At 47.6% G+C, this 14,438-nt stretch overlaps 1 protein-coding gene across 1 annotated transcript in view; it reads left to right on the top strand.

Annotated features, from left to right (window-relative positions):
* Positions 1–252: 252 nt before the first annotated feature.
* The window catches only part of LOC309482910 (uncharacterized protein), a 402,133-nt gene continuing 387,947 nt past the window's right edge, over positions 253–14,438 (top strand). Inside the window, exon 1 of the mRNA XM_082148512.1 lies at positions 253–1,171. Within this exon, the coding sequence (XP_082004638.1) occupies positions 273–1,171 (899 nt within the window). The 5' untranslated portion in view covers positions 253–272. The remainder of the gene's footprint in view (positions 1,172–14,438) is intronic.

Here is a 14,438-nt window from a genome sequence, read left to right as displayed (position 1 = left end):
CAAGAATTTTTCTCCAAGAGCAGGAGCGCGCTGGCCCATGTGTGGCCCCGCCGCCCGCTCTATGCTTTTCCCCCCGTCTCTCTCCTGCCTCAGGTGATAGAACGGATCAGGGAAGAAGGATGCTCAGTACTGCTGGTAGCACCGTTCTGGAAAAACCAACCTTGGTTCCCACCCGTGATGCAGTTAGCAAGTACTGCCCCGTGGCCAGTACCAATGAGGAGAGATCTCCTCTCACAGGCCCGCGGCTCGATCTGGCATCCTCACCCGGAACTATGGTCCCTTCATGTCTGGGCCATCAACGGGTACATGTTGGACTCCCTAAAGGAGTATTAAACACGATCACGCAGGCTAGAGCTCCGTCTACAAGACGACTCTATTCTTCGAAATGGTCGGTGTTTTCGGGCTGGTGCACAGCCCGTGGTGTGTCACCCACAAACTGTGGTGTGACGGAGGTGCTTTCCTTCCTACAAGAGCTGTTGGATGGGGGCAGGACCCCCTCCACGCTCAAAGTTTATGTGGCGGCTATAGCAGCGTTCTCAGAAACAACGCTTGGTCAGTCAATAGGAAGGAACGATTTAGTCATCCGCTTCCTTAGAGGGGCTAAGAGACTGAATCCTCCCAGACCTCCCTCAGTCCCCGTATGGGACCTTTCTACGGTTCTGGAAGCCATGAAAGGTGCGCCATTTGAGCCTTTACAGTCAATCGATTTGAAACACCTGTCTTTCAAGACGGTGTTTTTGCTGGCTCTCGCTTCAGTGAAGCGCATAGGGGATCTGCACGTGCTCTCTGTGAGCGTGGCGTGCATGGAGTTTGGGCCCAATGACTCAAAAGTTATACTCAAACCTAAGCACGGTTATGTTCCAAAATCCCTCAACACACCGTTTAGGGCACAGGTTATCTCCCTGTCAGCCCTACCGGTCCCTGATGAGGAAAGAGACGCGAGCCTCCTTTGCCCAGTCAGGGCATTACGAGCTTATGTGTCTCGCTCGTCTGTTTTCAGACAGACGGAGCAGCTTTTTGTTTCGTTTAGCGGACGTTCTAAGGGACTAGCCGCGTCGAAACAGAGCCTATCCAGATGGATAGTTGATGCTATAGCGCTGGCATACGCCTCCAAGGGCATGCAGTGCCCATTGGGTGTCAGAGCGCACTCCACGAGAGGCACGGCCTCTTCGTGGGCCTGGTCAAGTGGGATTGCCTTGCAAGATATTTGTATGGCGGCAGGCTGGGCCTCCCCGTCTACATTTATAAGGTTTTATAACCTAGAGGTTCCCGCCCTGCAGGCCAGGCTGCTGTCGGTCTAAATTACCAGTATTATCTGACCTGATGCGATCAGCTCAGAATGCTGCGTCTGCTGAGCACAGCTCAATGTTCGACAGTATAAAGCTGGGCAAACTGTGTAAGACCCACATTTTCCCCATCAGTTCAGGCCGTACCCCGCCCTGTCTGTATGACGAAATTCGCGTCCCATCGACGCTACTATATGTGGAAAAGTGAGGCTGCACCCCTCCCTCTTCCCGGACTCCCTGTGAGTTCCCTGAGTGATTGTGCACTATATGTACCCCGGGCTTTCGCCCTTGGGTCTTTGGTGTCAGATCTCAGCATGCACGGCATTTTACATTGGGTCCCCTAGCGTAAGATATCTTACGCAGTACGAGAGACCTCTCGTAAGAGAACGTACTCGGTTACTAACGTAACCTCGGTTCTCTCTAGAAGAGGGAACGAGTACTGCGTATCTTGCCGTGCATGCACACGCTCTGGTTGCTTCGATGATGAAAAACCAGATAATAGCTGCCTGCGAGCGATATTTATAGGCCTAGACCACGGCCATTTCGGCGGGACGTGACGCAGCGGGCGCGAAGTGCCCTGATTGGGTCTGACGTCACGCCAGGCCTCGCTCGATAGGCTGCTGCAGTTGCCGCAGAGCAGCCAATAGGCGCGCGAGCTGTCTCGCCTATGTCTGCATTGCTGCTGCAACGCGTTTTGCATTATTACAAAATTAAGGATAATTTTTGGCTTCAATATCTCGCGGAAAAGGATTTTCCCCTAGCGTAAGATATCTTACGCAGTACTCGTTCCCTCTTCTAGAGAGAACCGAGGTTACGTTAGTAACCGAGTACGTTTTCTGGGCCCTTGAGGTGGTCTGACATGCTCTGACATTGACATGTCTATGTGTTTTTTTCTGTTACTAGTGACATTTTCATGGCTAAAGTCTAATTACACTGTATTCAGCACAAACTCTGCTACAATAATATATCAGCAGCATGTATGTAAAAGTTTGTAGTTTTGAGATAATGACATTTATGCGTGGTTTGTGAAAATACAAAAAAAATTCTCACTGAAATAAGGCCATGAAACCCATACTGATTATTTCTTCACAAGACTTTTGAAAATTGTATGACATAGCCTAGAATATTTGCTCCAAAACTATGTGAAAATCACCCTGACTGCTCATTCAGATAAGACAATATATTGATTTAAAATTTCTAAGACGTGTTTTGTGTGACAAAGCCATATGCGAAGAGGCGTGATCATCTCATGAATATGTAAGCTTTTCACACCTGAGAAAGACAAAGACACTCCCCTAACTGCCCTATTAGGAGCGATCAGGCCCTGTCATTCAGAGCAACCTTGCACAAAGAATGAGGAGATTTAAAAAAGAATGGCTTTTAGATTGTTTGGATTTATTTACAACACAACACAATCCAAAAATACAAATGACAAAAGAGCACATTGAAAACAATGATCCAAAGACAGAGACCTTTGTGCCATTCCTAAAAACATTGTACATACCTTTCATTTCCAAGGTGTTTGATTTTCACTTTACCATGTTCATGTACAGAGACTCATGTGAATGTTGAAGTCAGCAGGACTCAGTTGCATCTGGTCCCTGAAAGAAAAAAAAAAAAAAAAAAAACTGTGAACATACTGGTATCAAGAGAAACTATAGGGCTGCACGATTTTGGGAATAGATTTTAGATTTTTCTGGTTAAAATTTATTTTAAAAATTCACAGAATACACACACACACACACGTTTCCAACAATATATAATGAACACCAGGTTTGTTGTGCCTTGTAGGCATAGGCTACGCAATGCTGCCTAAAATAATAATAACAATAAATTAAATCTTCCAAAAGATTTCAAGTACAACTACGCTAGAGAAAAATATATTGATTATCATATGTTACTTCAAATGTTTCCATTCGTTATGATGATATGAAATGAGATAATAGTAAAAACATAAAGCCTATTGTTTGGTGCATTTTTCCTTTCAAACGCAATCGCGCTCCAAAATATGATACATTAAAACCCACAGCACGCTCCAAAATATGATACATTCAAACGCCATCGCGCTCCAAAATATTAAACATTATGGTTATACATATGTATGTTTGAGCAGATATCCACAAACAGTATTTAACAGGAAATACGGGTCTAAATAGTATAATATTCACCATATATCTAGCAACAGTTCAACTGCAATGTGAAGTTTATGCAACAATACCATAAACTAATAAGTAAGAATTTCTTACCTTACATCTTTCTTGTCTTCAAATCGCGTTCTTCTTCTTCTGGGGGTAAATCCAATGTAAGCTCAGACGTGTCTTCCAAACTCGACGAAAAGCAGAGACTTGTGAAGTTTTTTGGTGTTTTGTGTTTGAGGTAACGAGGGCATTTGCGTTCCATGTGGAGATTTGCATGTGAATCTCTTTTGCGCGAGTGGGCGTGTCGAATTAAAAAGTAATTAGCAAGCGTTTGAGATACTGGACATCCTGTTGGTTTTATACAAATTACTTAAACAGAGAATATTTGTTTTCAGTTTGAATCCGATCATTTAAAAGTACACACTTAAATGTGTATAAAGGTATATGGCTCATAAATGTGTGAGAAGTATTCGCTGAGTTTTTTTCAGTTTATAGACGTGCTCAAGAAAAAAAAGTTCACCGCGACGGAGACGCAGAACGCACACCCTGTTTATTTTCTTTATTTTACAAAAGCACAATGTTTTGATTTGATTGTAAGTGGACACATACAAAAGTAGAAATATCACAGATTATTTTTTTATATTTCTTTTTTCTGTATAACCATAAATGACGGAGTAATTTAAGTTTATGTTGCTGCTATGTGAAAAAAATCCAGCAAAACGCGTCGGCGCGTTTCTCGACCTCAGAGGGTTAATGTAGGGTATTTCGGGAGAAGTGGATGAATTGACGTGTTGTAGCCTGTTTCAATTAAGTGGCAAGACCACTTTACTTTGAACTTTAAACTCAAACGTTCTATGGCTTGCACATAGATCCTGATAACTGAATGGAATGCTGCAGATCAGTTGCTTAACGCCTCGGTTACGACTGTAACCTCGGTTCCCTGAAGAGGGAACGAGCGTTGTGTCGAATTGACGCTATGGGGAACGCTTTGCGTGATGACGTCTTGAAGCACATGTAAAATCAGTCCAATGGTGTGGCGGAACGTCAGAGGCGGGTGACGTCACGTACCAGGAAGCTATAAAAGCCGGCCCGAAACAGAAAACGAAAGCTTCGTAGAGTCTGAAGTCGTGCTGACAGGCATGAAGGAGATATGGCAAGGTGACGCAACGCTCGTTCCCTCTTCAGGGAACCGAGGTTACAGTCGTAACCGAGGCGTTCCCTTTCAAGGGAACTCGCGTTGCGTCGAATTGACGCTATGGGGAACGTCTATACCAACGCCACCATAGCTACAAATGTCTGTCCTGTGTGAAATCAATTGCGCAGCACTAGGAAGACAAAACCTGAGACCCTGGAGTAGAGTCTAGGTCTAAAGAGTAGAACCTGACGAAGGTGTGCGGTAAGGACCAGCCTGCCGCATCACAAACGTCCTGTAAAGATACTCCTGATATAAGGGCCTTAGTGGCCGCCATACTCCTAGTAGAGTGCGACCGGACAGCCCAAGGAGAAGGCTACCCAGCCGCCTCATAAGCAAGTGAGATAGTCTCAACCACCCACTTGCTCATCCTTTGCTTAGACACTGGACCTCCCTTGTTAGGGGAGCAATTAATCACTTTTCCGCCACAGGGCAGCTCTGTGGACATATGCGTCTAACGCCCGAACAGGGCAAAGCAAATTATTCGCCTCCTGGTCCGATTTCGAAAGGGAGGAGGACCTCCAAGTGCCACGAGGGAAACGAGATACCAAAGGGTCTTTCCCCACAGACATTCCACCCAAAGGACTGTGGTAAGAACCTACGGCCGCCACATAAACCTTTAAAGTGGACGGGGTCAGACCTGCAGTGAACCGGTCCTGCAGGAACAATTGTACCAATTGGGCAGTTGACTGGATCCAACCGACGGTCACTACACAAAGAAGTGAATACTCTCCACTTCCGGGCATAAAGTTTCCTCGTGGAGGGAGCTCTGGACTGTAGAACGGTCTCAACAACCTCAGTTGAGAGACCTGACTCTATGAGCTGGGCCCCCTCAGAGGCCAAGCCCACAGGTTCCACCGTTCTGGCGGGGGTGAAATATTGAGCCCCCTGCTTGGGACAGAAGGTCCCTCCTGACAGGAAGCTCCAGAGGATGCCCGTCGAGGAGGGACACAAGATCGGGAAACCATACTCTGCCCGGCCAGCGCGGGGCTAAAAGAAGCAGGCAAACCCGGTCCCTGCGAACTCTCTCCAGAACTCCCGGGAGCAGAGCCACTGGGGGAAAAGCGTACAGACGTAGCCTCGGCCACGTCTGTACCATAGCATCCAGTCCAGAGGAGCTGGATGCGTGAGGGAGACCAAAGTCCCTCCATATCAGCTCCACCACCTCAGGGTGGAGCCTCCATTCCCCGGGCCTCGGCCCCTGTCTCGACAGAGTGTCTGCTCCTATATTCTGAACCCCGGGGAGGTAGGCTGCCCTGAGTGACAGCAACTTCCCCTGGGACCACAAGAGGATATGGCGTGCCAGATCGAATAATGGGCGCGAGCGCAAACCCCCTTGATGGTTGATATAGGCGACTACCGACGTGTTGTCCGTATGTACTAACACATGGTGTCCCCTGAGACCCGTGATAAAGCTCCTCAGAGCCCGGAAGACAGCTAACATCTCTAGGCTATAGAATGCCAGGAACGATGATGGTCTTCCCACAGACCTTGAGATGAGCGACCCTCAGGATCGCTCCCCAACCCGTGAGGGAAGCATCCGTCGTTAGCAGTTTGCGACGACAAGGAGCTCCCAGCACTGGGCCCTGGGACAGGAACCAAGGTTTCTTCCACATAACCAAGGCACGTAAGCATCGCCGCGTGACCTTGATTGTGCGAAATGGGTTGCCCCTCGGGGAAAAACCCTCTGGTCCTGAGCCACCACTGCAGGGGTCTCATGTGCAGTAGTCCAAAAGGTATCACGTTGGAAGCTGCTGCCATGAGACCCAACAGTCTCTGGAACTGTTTGACAGTGAGTAGCTGGCCTAGCTTTACACTTTTCACAGCTGCAAGGATGGAATCTATGCGTGGCGGTGACAGGCACGCCTGCATCGACACTGAATCCCAAACCACGCCTAAAAAAGTGGTCCTCTGAAATGGAGAAAGCACACTCTTCTCGGCGTTCAGCCGTAACCCCAACTCTTTCATATGGGTGAGAACAACATCTCGATGTTGAACCGCCATCTGATGCGACTGAGCTAAAATCAACCAATCGTCGATGTAGTTCATGATGCGAACACCCTGGAGGCGCAGAGGCGCCAGAGCTGCATCCACGCATTTGGTGAAAGTGCGGGGTGATAAAGCCAGGCCGAATGGAAGAACTCGATATTGGTATGCTTTTGCCCCCGAAAGCAAACCTCAGGAACTTCCAATGACACGGACGGATGGAAATATGCGTCCTTGAGGTCTATCGTGACAAACCAGTCCTCGGACTAATCTGTGGCAGAACTCGAAGATCTAAAATGGGACGCAATCCCCCGTCCTACTTTGGAACTATGAAGTACCGGCTGTAAAACCCGGTTTCCCTGTTGGAGGGAGGTACATATTCTATGGCCCCTTTCTCTAACAGAGTGTTTACTTCCTGTTCCATAACCAGAACCTGCTCGGGGCCCACCACTGTGGGCAGGACCCCCATAAACCGCGGTGGGCGTTACTAGAATTGTATCTAATACCCTTTTTCCACGGTCTGCAGGACCCAACGAGAAACATTTGACAGTAGCTTCCACGCTGTCAAAGATTCTACTAGAGGTACCAGTCTCTCGAGACTGGTTTCTGGATTTTGTTGCTGTTGAGTAGTCGGTTCGTCGCCCTGTAACGGCGCACCGGCAGGGAACGACCAAACAGACTGCTCTAGCACCCTCCTCAGAGGGGGCGGGCATCCCGAGGCCACTACGTTTCCGAGTGGACCTTGAGATATGTGCTCGCCGGAGACCGCTGCGCCCTGTAACACCGGAGGCGGCAGGGTTGGCAGAACGGTCCCCTGAGGGCACCGAAGAGAGACGGCACCGTATTTTTCTCCTGCTGTTGAGTAGTCGGTTCGTCGCCCTGTAACGGCGCACCGGCAGGGAACGACCAAACAGACTGCTCTAGCACCCTCCTCAGAGGGGGCGGCCATCCCGAGGCCACTACGTTTCCGGGTGGACCTTGAGATATGTGCTCGCCGGAGACCGCTGCGCCCTGTAACACCGGAGGCGGCAGGGTTGGCAGAACGGTCCCCTGAGGGCACCGAAGAGAGACGGGCACCGTGAAAAGAGGTGTTAACCGCTCTGCTTCGGGGGGACTACCCTCATTTGTCCTGAGCCCTCAGACATCAGGACTTTTTCCCAGCAGCCTTCTTGGCGGTAATAACGGTCCGCAGATCCGTTTTACCCCTCGAAGACTGCTGGGTTTGAGAGCGCCCTCCGTGTCCCCGAGATTTTTGTGGGGGAGCACGGGAGGAAACGCTCTGTTTCTGAGTGGCGCGGTGCTCAGCGCTCTTTTTAGAGGAGTGAGGCTGCTCCCGCTCAGCAGCCTCATAGAAAGAACGGCGGGGGAGAAGTTTCTGAAGTGCAGCTGCCTGTTTTGAAGCTTCTTGTGACTTCGCTACAGCACTATTAACTGCGTCTCCAAATAACCCTTGCGTGGATACTGGTGCATCTAAAAGAACATGTTTTTCTTTGTCCTTTATGTCACTTAAGTTGAGCCACAGATGCCTCTCAGTGGCCACCAGGGCTGCCATAGAGCGGCCGATGGATTTAGCCGTCTCCTTGGTGGCCCTGAGAGACAAATCTGTGGCTCTACACAGTTCAGACACCGTATCAGCACTAATACCCCCGCCCTCCTCATAATCACCCAATAACTCAGCCTGGTAAGCCTGCATTATGGACATTGTATGTAAACACGCTGCAGCTTGACCGGCGGCGGCATAAGCTTTATGAACCAGGGAAGATGTAACTTTTACTGGCTTGGATGGAAGTGCAGGAGCCTTCAGAGAAGATGCCGTTGCTGGAGAGAGATAGCTCGCGAGCGTCTCTTCCACCTTCGGCATCTCCCCATAACCATGCTCTTTACAATTGTGAATGGATGAATAGTGTGATGTTTGTGCAGTATACACTCGATATGACACTGGTTTCCCCCACGATCTCGACACCTCGGTGTGGAGATCGGGGAAAAACGGAAGGCTTCTGCACTGAGGCTGTGCACGAGATGGCAGGAAACGTTCGTCGAGCTTGCTTTTCGAACGAGCGCCCTGCCTATCTTCTGGCCACTCAATAGATAATCGCTCGACAGCTCTAGTGATAACATCAAGCAATTCTTCAAACGCATGAGACTGAGGTGGCGAATCCTCAGACTCAGCGTCAATACTAACAACGTCCAACTCCTCAGAGCTGGACAATTGCAGTATTGGTGCCTCCATCGGGGGGGAAGAAACCGCAACGCGTGCTTCCACACCCTGATGAGAGGCACTGGATCTATCAGAAGGAGGCTGAGATAAGGCAGAGCCCGTCTCAACATCCACTGATAGATCCATTTGCGAACCCCAGGTCTGTGATTGCCGCCGTGCCTCGGCAGCGGCGGGACCAGAGCCCTGGGGAACGCGATCGGGATTGAACCGAGCCAAGCGGGATCGGAGCGTACGCAATGGAAGCGCGTCGCAATGCACACAGTCACCACCCTCGAGTGCTGACTGGGCATGCTCCTCACCCAAACAAACAACACAAAGAGTGTGAGTATCACCTCCCGTTAAATAACGCGGGCAGGGATGGACACACACTCTAAACTGCTGCTTGCTCGCCATACTGAATATATATATATATGATATAGACAGACAACACCAAATATACAGACAGATTTCACGCAACTGAAGACTCAGAAAGCTTTCGTTTTCTGTTTCGGGCCGGCTTTTATAGCTTCCTGGTACGTGACGTCACCCGCCTCTGACGTTCCGCCACACCATTGGACTGATTTTACATGTGCTTCAAGACGTCATCACGCAAAGCGTTCCCCATAGCGTCAATTCGACGCAACGCGAGTTCCCTTGAAAGGGAACCTAACATGTTTAACCTCTGAACAAAACAGATGTCCTGTATCTGACTAATCGGACTCATCTCCAGAGTCACAATTCTGGCAGGGCAGGGTTGGGGCTGGGGCCTGGCAGGGCAGGGTTGGGGGTTGGGGCTTGGGGCTTGGGGCTGGGGCCTGGCAGGGCAGGGTTGGGGCTGGGGCCTGGCAAATCAGAGTTGGTGCTGGAGCCTGGCAGTGCAGGGTTCTGAATGGGGCGATCTGTGACATAGGATGGTGCAAACTCGGTTTCCATAAATACATATCTGTTGTAAGGTTGAACCCCAGCCACCCTAAAGCCAGCCTGAATGTTTGAGGGGGTTGCAGCCAGAGGATAGGCAATTGCCACAATCCCAGGAATGTAATTTCGAACCATCTTCCTTCCTTCCTTTCTTTCCTTCCTTAATTCCTGACTTTACTTCCTTCAAACACCTTATTGCAATTAGAAATAAATTACAATATCACAATTTATCATGTTTTTTTAGCATGTTCTATGTGTTTATTTGTACAGGGGCAAGTTGTCACATGTGACGACTTGCCCCAAAGTCATTGAGACAACTTTCCCCATACTGACATATGTGCTAATGTTGGCTAAATCTCAAGTTTAGCTCAACATATCACTTTAGCTAAAGTATCAAAAGACACGTTACTGTCTCCTCTATTTTGTGCAAAATAATCATTTAAAAAATTCACACCTAACAAAGTTGTATTGTGTCACAGGTCAGGGTGGAGCGCCAGCGGGCCGCCCACCCCTTTGCTTGCGTGCCGCCCCTGAGGAGCCGGCCGTGGACACGAAGGAATTGGCAGACACAGAATTCAAAATAAATATACTCTTTATTAAATAATAAAAACAATGTTAAAAGTCTCTTCAGTTCAGGTTATCTCTTCATGTATCTCTTCGCATTTCTCAGCACCTTCGGACAGAGAGAGGAATGGACATAATCCACAGCTTCCGCATTCTCTTCGCGTTTCTCAGCACCTTCGGACAGAGAGAGGAATGGACATAATCCACAGCTTCCGCATTCTCTTCGCGTTTCTCAGCACCTTCGGACAGAGAGAGGAATGGACATAATCCACAGCTTCCGCATTCTCTTCAGCGTTCTCTTCGCGTTTCTCAGCACCTTCGGACAGAGAGAGGAATGGACCTAATCCACAGCTTCCGCATTCTCTTCGCGTTTCTCAGCACCTTCGGACAGAGAGAGGAATGGACATAATCCACAGCTTCCGCATTCTCTTCAGCGTTCTCTTCGCGTTTCTCAGCACCTTCGGACAGAGAGAGGAATGGACCTAATCCACAGCTTCCGCATTCTCTTCGCGTTTCTCAGCACCTTCGGACAGAGAGATGAATGGACATAATCCACAGCTTCCGCATTCTCTTCGCGTTTCTCAGCACCTTCGGACAGAGAGAGGAATGGACATAATCCACAGCTTCCGCATTCTCTTCAGCGTTCTCTTCGCGTTTCTCGGCACAGCATTAGCAGGCTCTTCGCTGGACTCAGACAGAGGGAGGAATAGACACGTGTAACTCACAGCATTAGCAGGCTCTTCCAGCATTAGCAGGCTCTTCACTGGACTCAGACAGAGGGAGGAATAGACACGTGTAACTCACAGCATTAGCAGGCTCTTCAAGCATTAGCAGGCTCTTCACTGGACTCAGACAGAGGGAGGAACAGACACGTGTAACTCACAGCATTAGCAGGCTCTTCACTGGACTCAGACAGAGGGAGGAACAGACAGCTGTGATTGCGAGTGAACAGCAGAAACAATTCCCACACTCACATTTCCACCACACACTGTAAGGTTTCACTCGTGCTCATTTCCACAATAAAACTGCAACTCAACAGACCCACAGTGTACCAAGGCCTCCGCCCGCATTCCAGCCGAAGTTCTCTCTGGCTCTCTCATCTGTCTCTCTCGTCTGTCTCTCTCGTCTGTCTCTCTCGTCTGTCTCTCTCGTCTGTCTCTCTCGTCTGTCTCTCTCGTCTGTCTCTCTCGTCTGTCTCTCTCCCGCGGCCTCCCGCCGCGACCGCGGCCACGGCCGCTCACGTGCTGCGCGCCCCACCTCCCATCCTCCTTGTGTGTTTTATCCTCTCAAAAAGCGGGAGTGGCCTCAATCAGACGCTCAGAGTGAAGTCCCTACACCTGTCGCCAATCTGCCGTTTAGTTGTCATGACGACAAACACTCATACAGATCTGGAGCTGTTTGTCACCCCGTGACAATTGCATAAAATGTAAAGTGCAATTTTTTTACTTTTTAAGCAGAAAATAAGAAAATTGTGCTAACCTCAGATTACAGTGATCTTGACCACATGTGAACAGGAAGTTGACTATGGAAGAAGAAGTCACATAAAGTGGCTATTTGATTTTTGAGATAGAGCCTCTAGTGTTGGAGTTATGAACAGTGTGACAACTTACCCGTGTGACATCTTACCCCGCTCTCCCCTATTTAAGGTGAGACACTACAGGTGAATAGGGTAAAATTTTACAATAATAGATATTTCCATGAAACTTCCTCAGTTGATTACTCACACAAGTATATATAAAAAAATGTATTACAAGTTTTAGAAATTTGTATGTTTAATTATGCAAATTAGGCATTATCTCCTTAAATATGCACGATTTTGCATATATTTTCGGTAGATAGATCTGAACATATGATAAAGCCAGGTACAAAATTATTTTTTTCATTTTGTTTACACACAAGATACATTTTTTTTTTTTTTATTAAAAAAATTTCAGTGGGATTTCAGGATATATTCTTTCATTACCTAGGAAATCAAAATACACTGTCCATAGCCTTAAAAAATCGATTTTTGCCATATTTTTTTTATTTAAATGTCACATAAATCAGGCCAGTAATGATTTATTAACAAATCCCTCTGAAAAATGTCTTCGGAATACTGCTAAGTGTATAACTGGAAAGTTTGGTGTACATAGGTGCTACATAGGCTGAGATGTTTGTACTGGAGAATGACAAAAAACTAATTTTGAAAAAACGGCAGTTAAAGATTTAAATAGCTCTAAATGAGATTTTCTCATTAGCTTTAAATCCCCCTTTGGACATTCACGATTGGTTACTGATAGAAAGGAAATGCCCATATTTGGGTTACATAGCGTTGTGCAGGAGACTCAGAGCTTTACATCGATACCGGTCATGACAGACTTCAGTAAACAGACAGAACTCGGCATGTCGCGTTGGAATGCTAACTTCTTGGTAAATTCGGGAGAAACTTACTGCCGCAAGTAAACAAAATGTGATAAAATAAACATCTTAATGTATATTTTCAACGTTTTCTTTATAGCAGCTTGAAAGAACACATATTGAAGGAGTAAACTAGCCCAAAATCTCAAAACTGACCACTGCATGAAAAATCTATGTTTTTGCCTGCCGTGTCTCGCCTTAAGAATAAAAATATCAGCCAAGGACTGACTGACATAAGACAACCAATCACAGTTCGTTATTTGTTCCGCGTCATGTTTAGTGTGAAAATGTAAAGTCGATGTCCGTTCAGACCGGCGTACATCTAATAAATTATTCATTCAAGAATATTGTGCAAGTTTACTGCAACAATAGAGCCGCGAACCTCACATACTTTTGAAATCCAGCATTCAGTTGATCCTGATGAGCGCTCATTGCCACAGTTGTAAACATGACAGTGTTCTTCTTCCACGAGGGGTTTCGCGTCACGGCATTTAAGGTGATGCGTTCTAAAATAACGCTCTCCTTGTGCAGGACATGCAATAAGTCAGGAGAGGTGTCGCATTTGGCCAGAGAAGGCAAAAAATGTGAAAAGGATCGCTGAAATTTAAAGCTGGTTTGTAACATACCAAGACAGACTACTTTGCTGTTATTAGTACTGAAGTGTTATTTAGTGTTAAACTATTGTATTTAGGTTAGGTGGCTTAGGTTTTATTGTGAATTTGTTATGTAAATTTGTTGTGTTTTGTATTTAGACTACTTATAAACGTCATTCACCATCGTTTTGAGGCTCTCTTTTTTTTAAAGTATTGGTTCAGGCACCGGTACTGTTTTAAAAGTATCGTTTTGGCACCGGTATAAAAAAAAATAAAAAAATAAAAACGATACCCAACCCTAGTAGAGACGGTGGAGAACTGGCCACAACCCACTTCCATCAAGGAACTCCAACGCTTCCTGGGGTTCGCCAACTTATACCGTCGATTCATCAATGGCTTCAGAAAACTCAGCTCATCATTCACCTCCTTACTGAGCAATGGGGCCAAGTCTCTGTCCTGGAACTCCGAAGCTAACTCCGCCTTCAACCAACTTAAGCTCCTACCCTCGTTCTTCCTAATCCGTATCTCCCCTTCATCGTTGAGGTGGACGCCTCCACCAATGGGGTAGGAGCTGTGCTATCTCAACAGCAGGGTGAGCCTCCCAAACTCCATCCATGCGCCTTCTATTCTAAAAAACTGTCCCTGGCAGAGCAAAACTATAATATTGGTAACCGGGAGCTACTGGCGATCAAACTGGCTCTTGGAAGAGTGGCGACATTGGCTGGAGGGAGCTCAACACCCCTTCGAAGTCATCACTGACCACCGCAATCTTGAATACCTTCGCGACGCCAAAAGATTGAACACCCACCAGGCACGCTGGTCCCTATTCTTCACCAGATTTAACTTCACCGTGACATACCGACATGGTAACAAGAACCAGAGAGCAGATGCACCCGGTTATATCATCTTGAATCCATCACCGCACCTCCTGAACCCATTCTCCCTCCAGCCATCATCGTTTGCTCGATCCAGTGGTCCCTCGACAACCAAATCGCCGAAGTCACACAGTCAGAGCCTGATCCGCCGGGTGATCCTGAGGGATGGACCTATGTGCCCACTAGTCTCCGTCTGTCCCTCATGGACTCAGTCCACATATTACCGTGCTCTGGACACCCAGGCAGCCAGCAAACCCTCTCGCTCATCAGCAATCGCTACTGGTGGCCCAAT

The sequence above is a fragment of the Leuciscus leuciscus genome, assembly GCF_965113295.1.
Source record: "Leuciscus leuciscus genome assembly, chromosome: 19".
NCBI lineage: Eukaryota > Metazoa > Chordata > Actinopteri > Cypriniformes > Leuciscidae > Leuciscus > Leuciscus leuciscus.
This window is presented reverse-complemented; position numbering and strand designations above follow the sequence as displayed.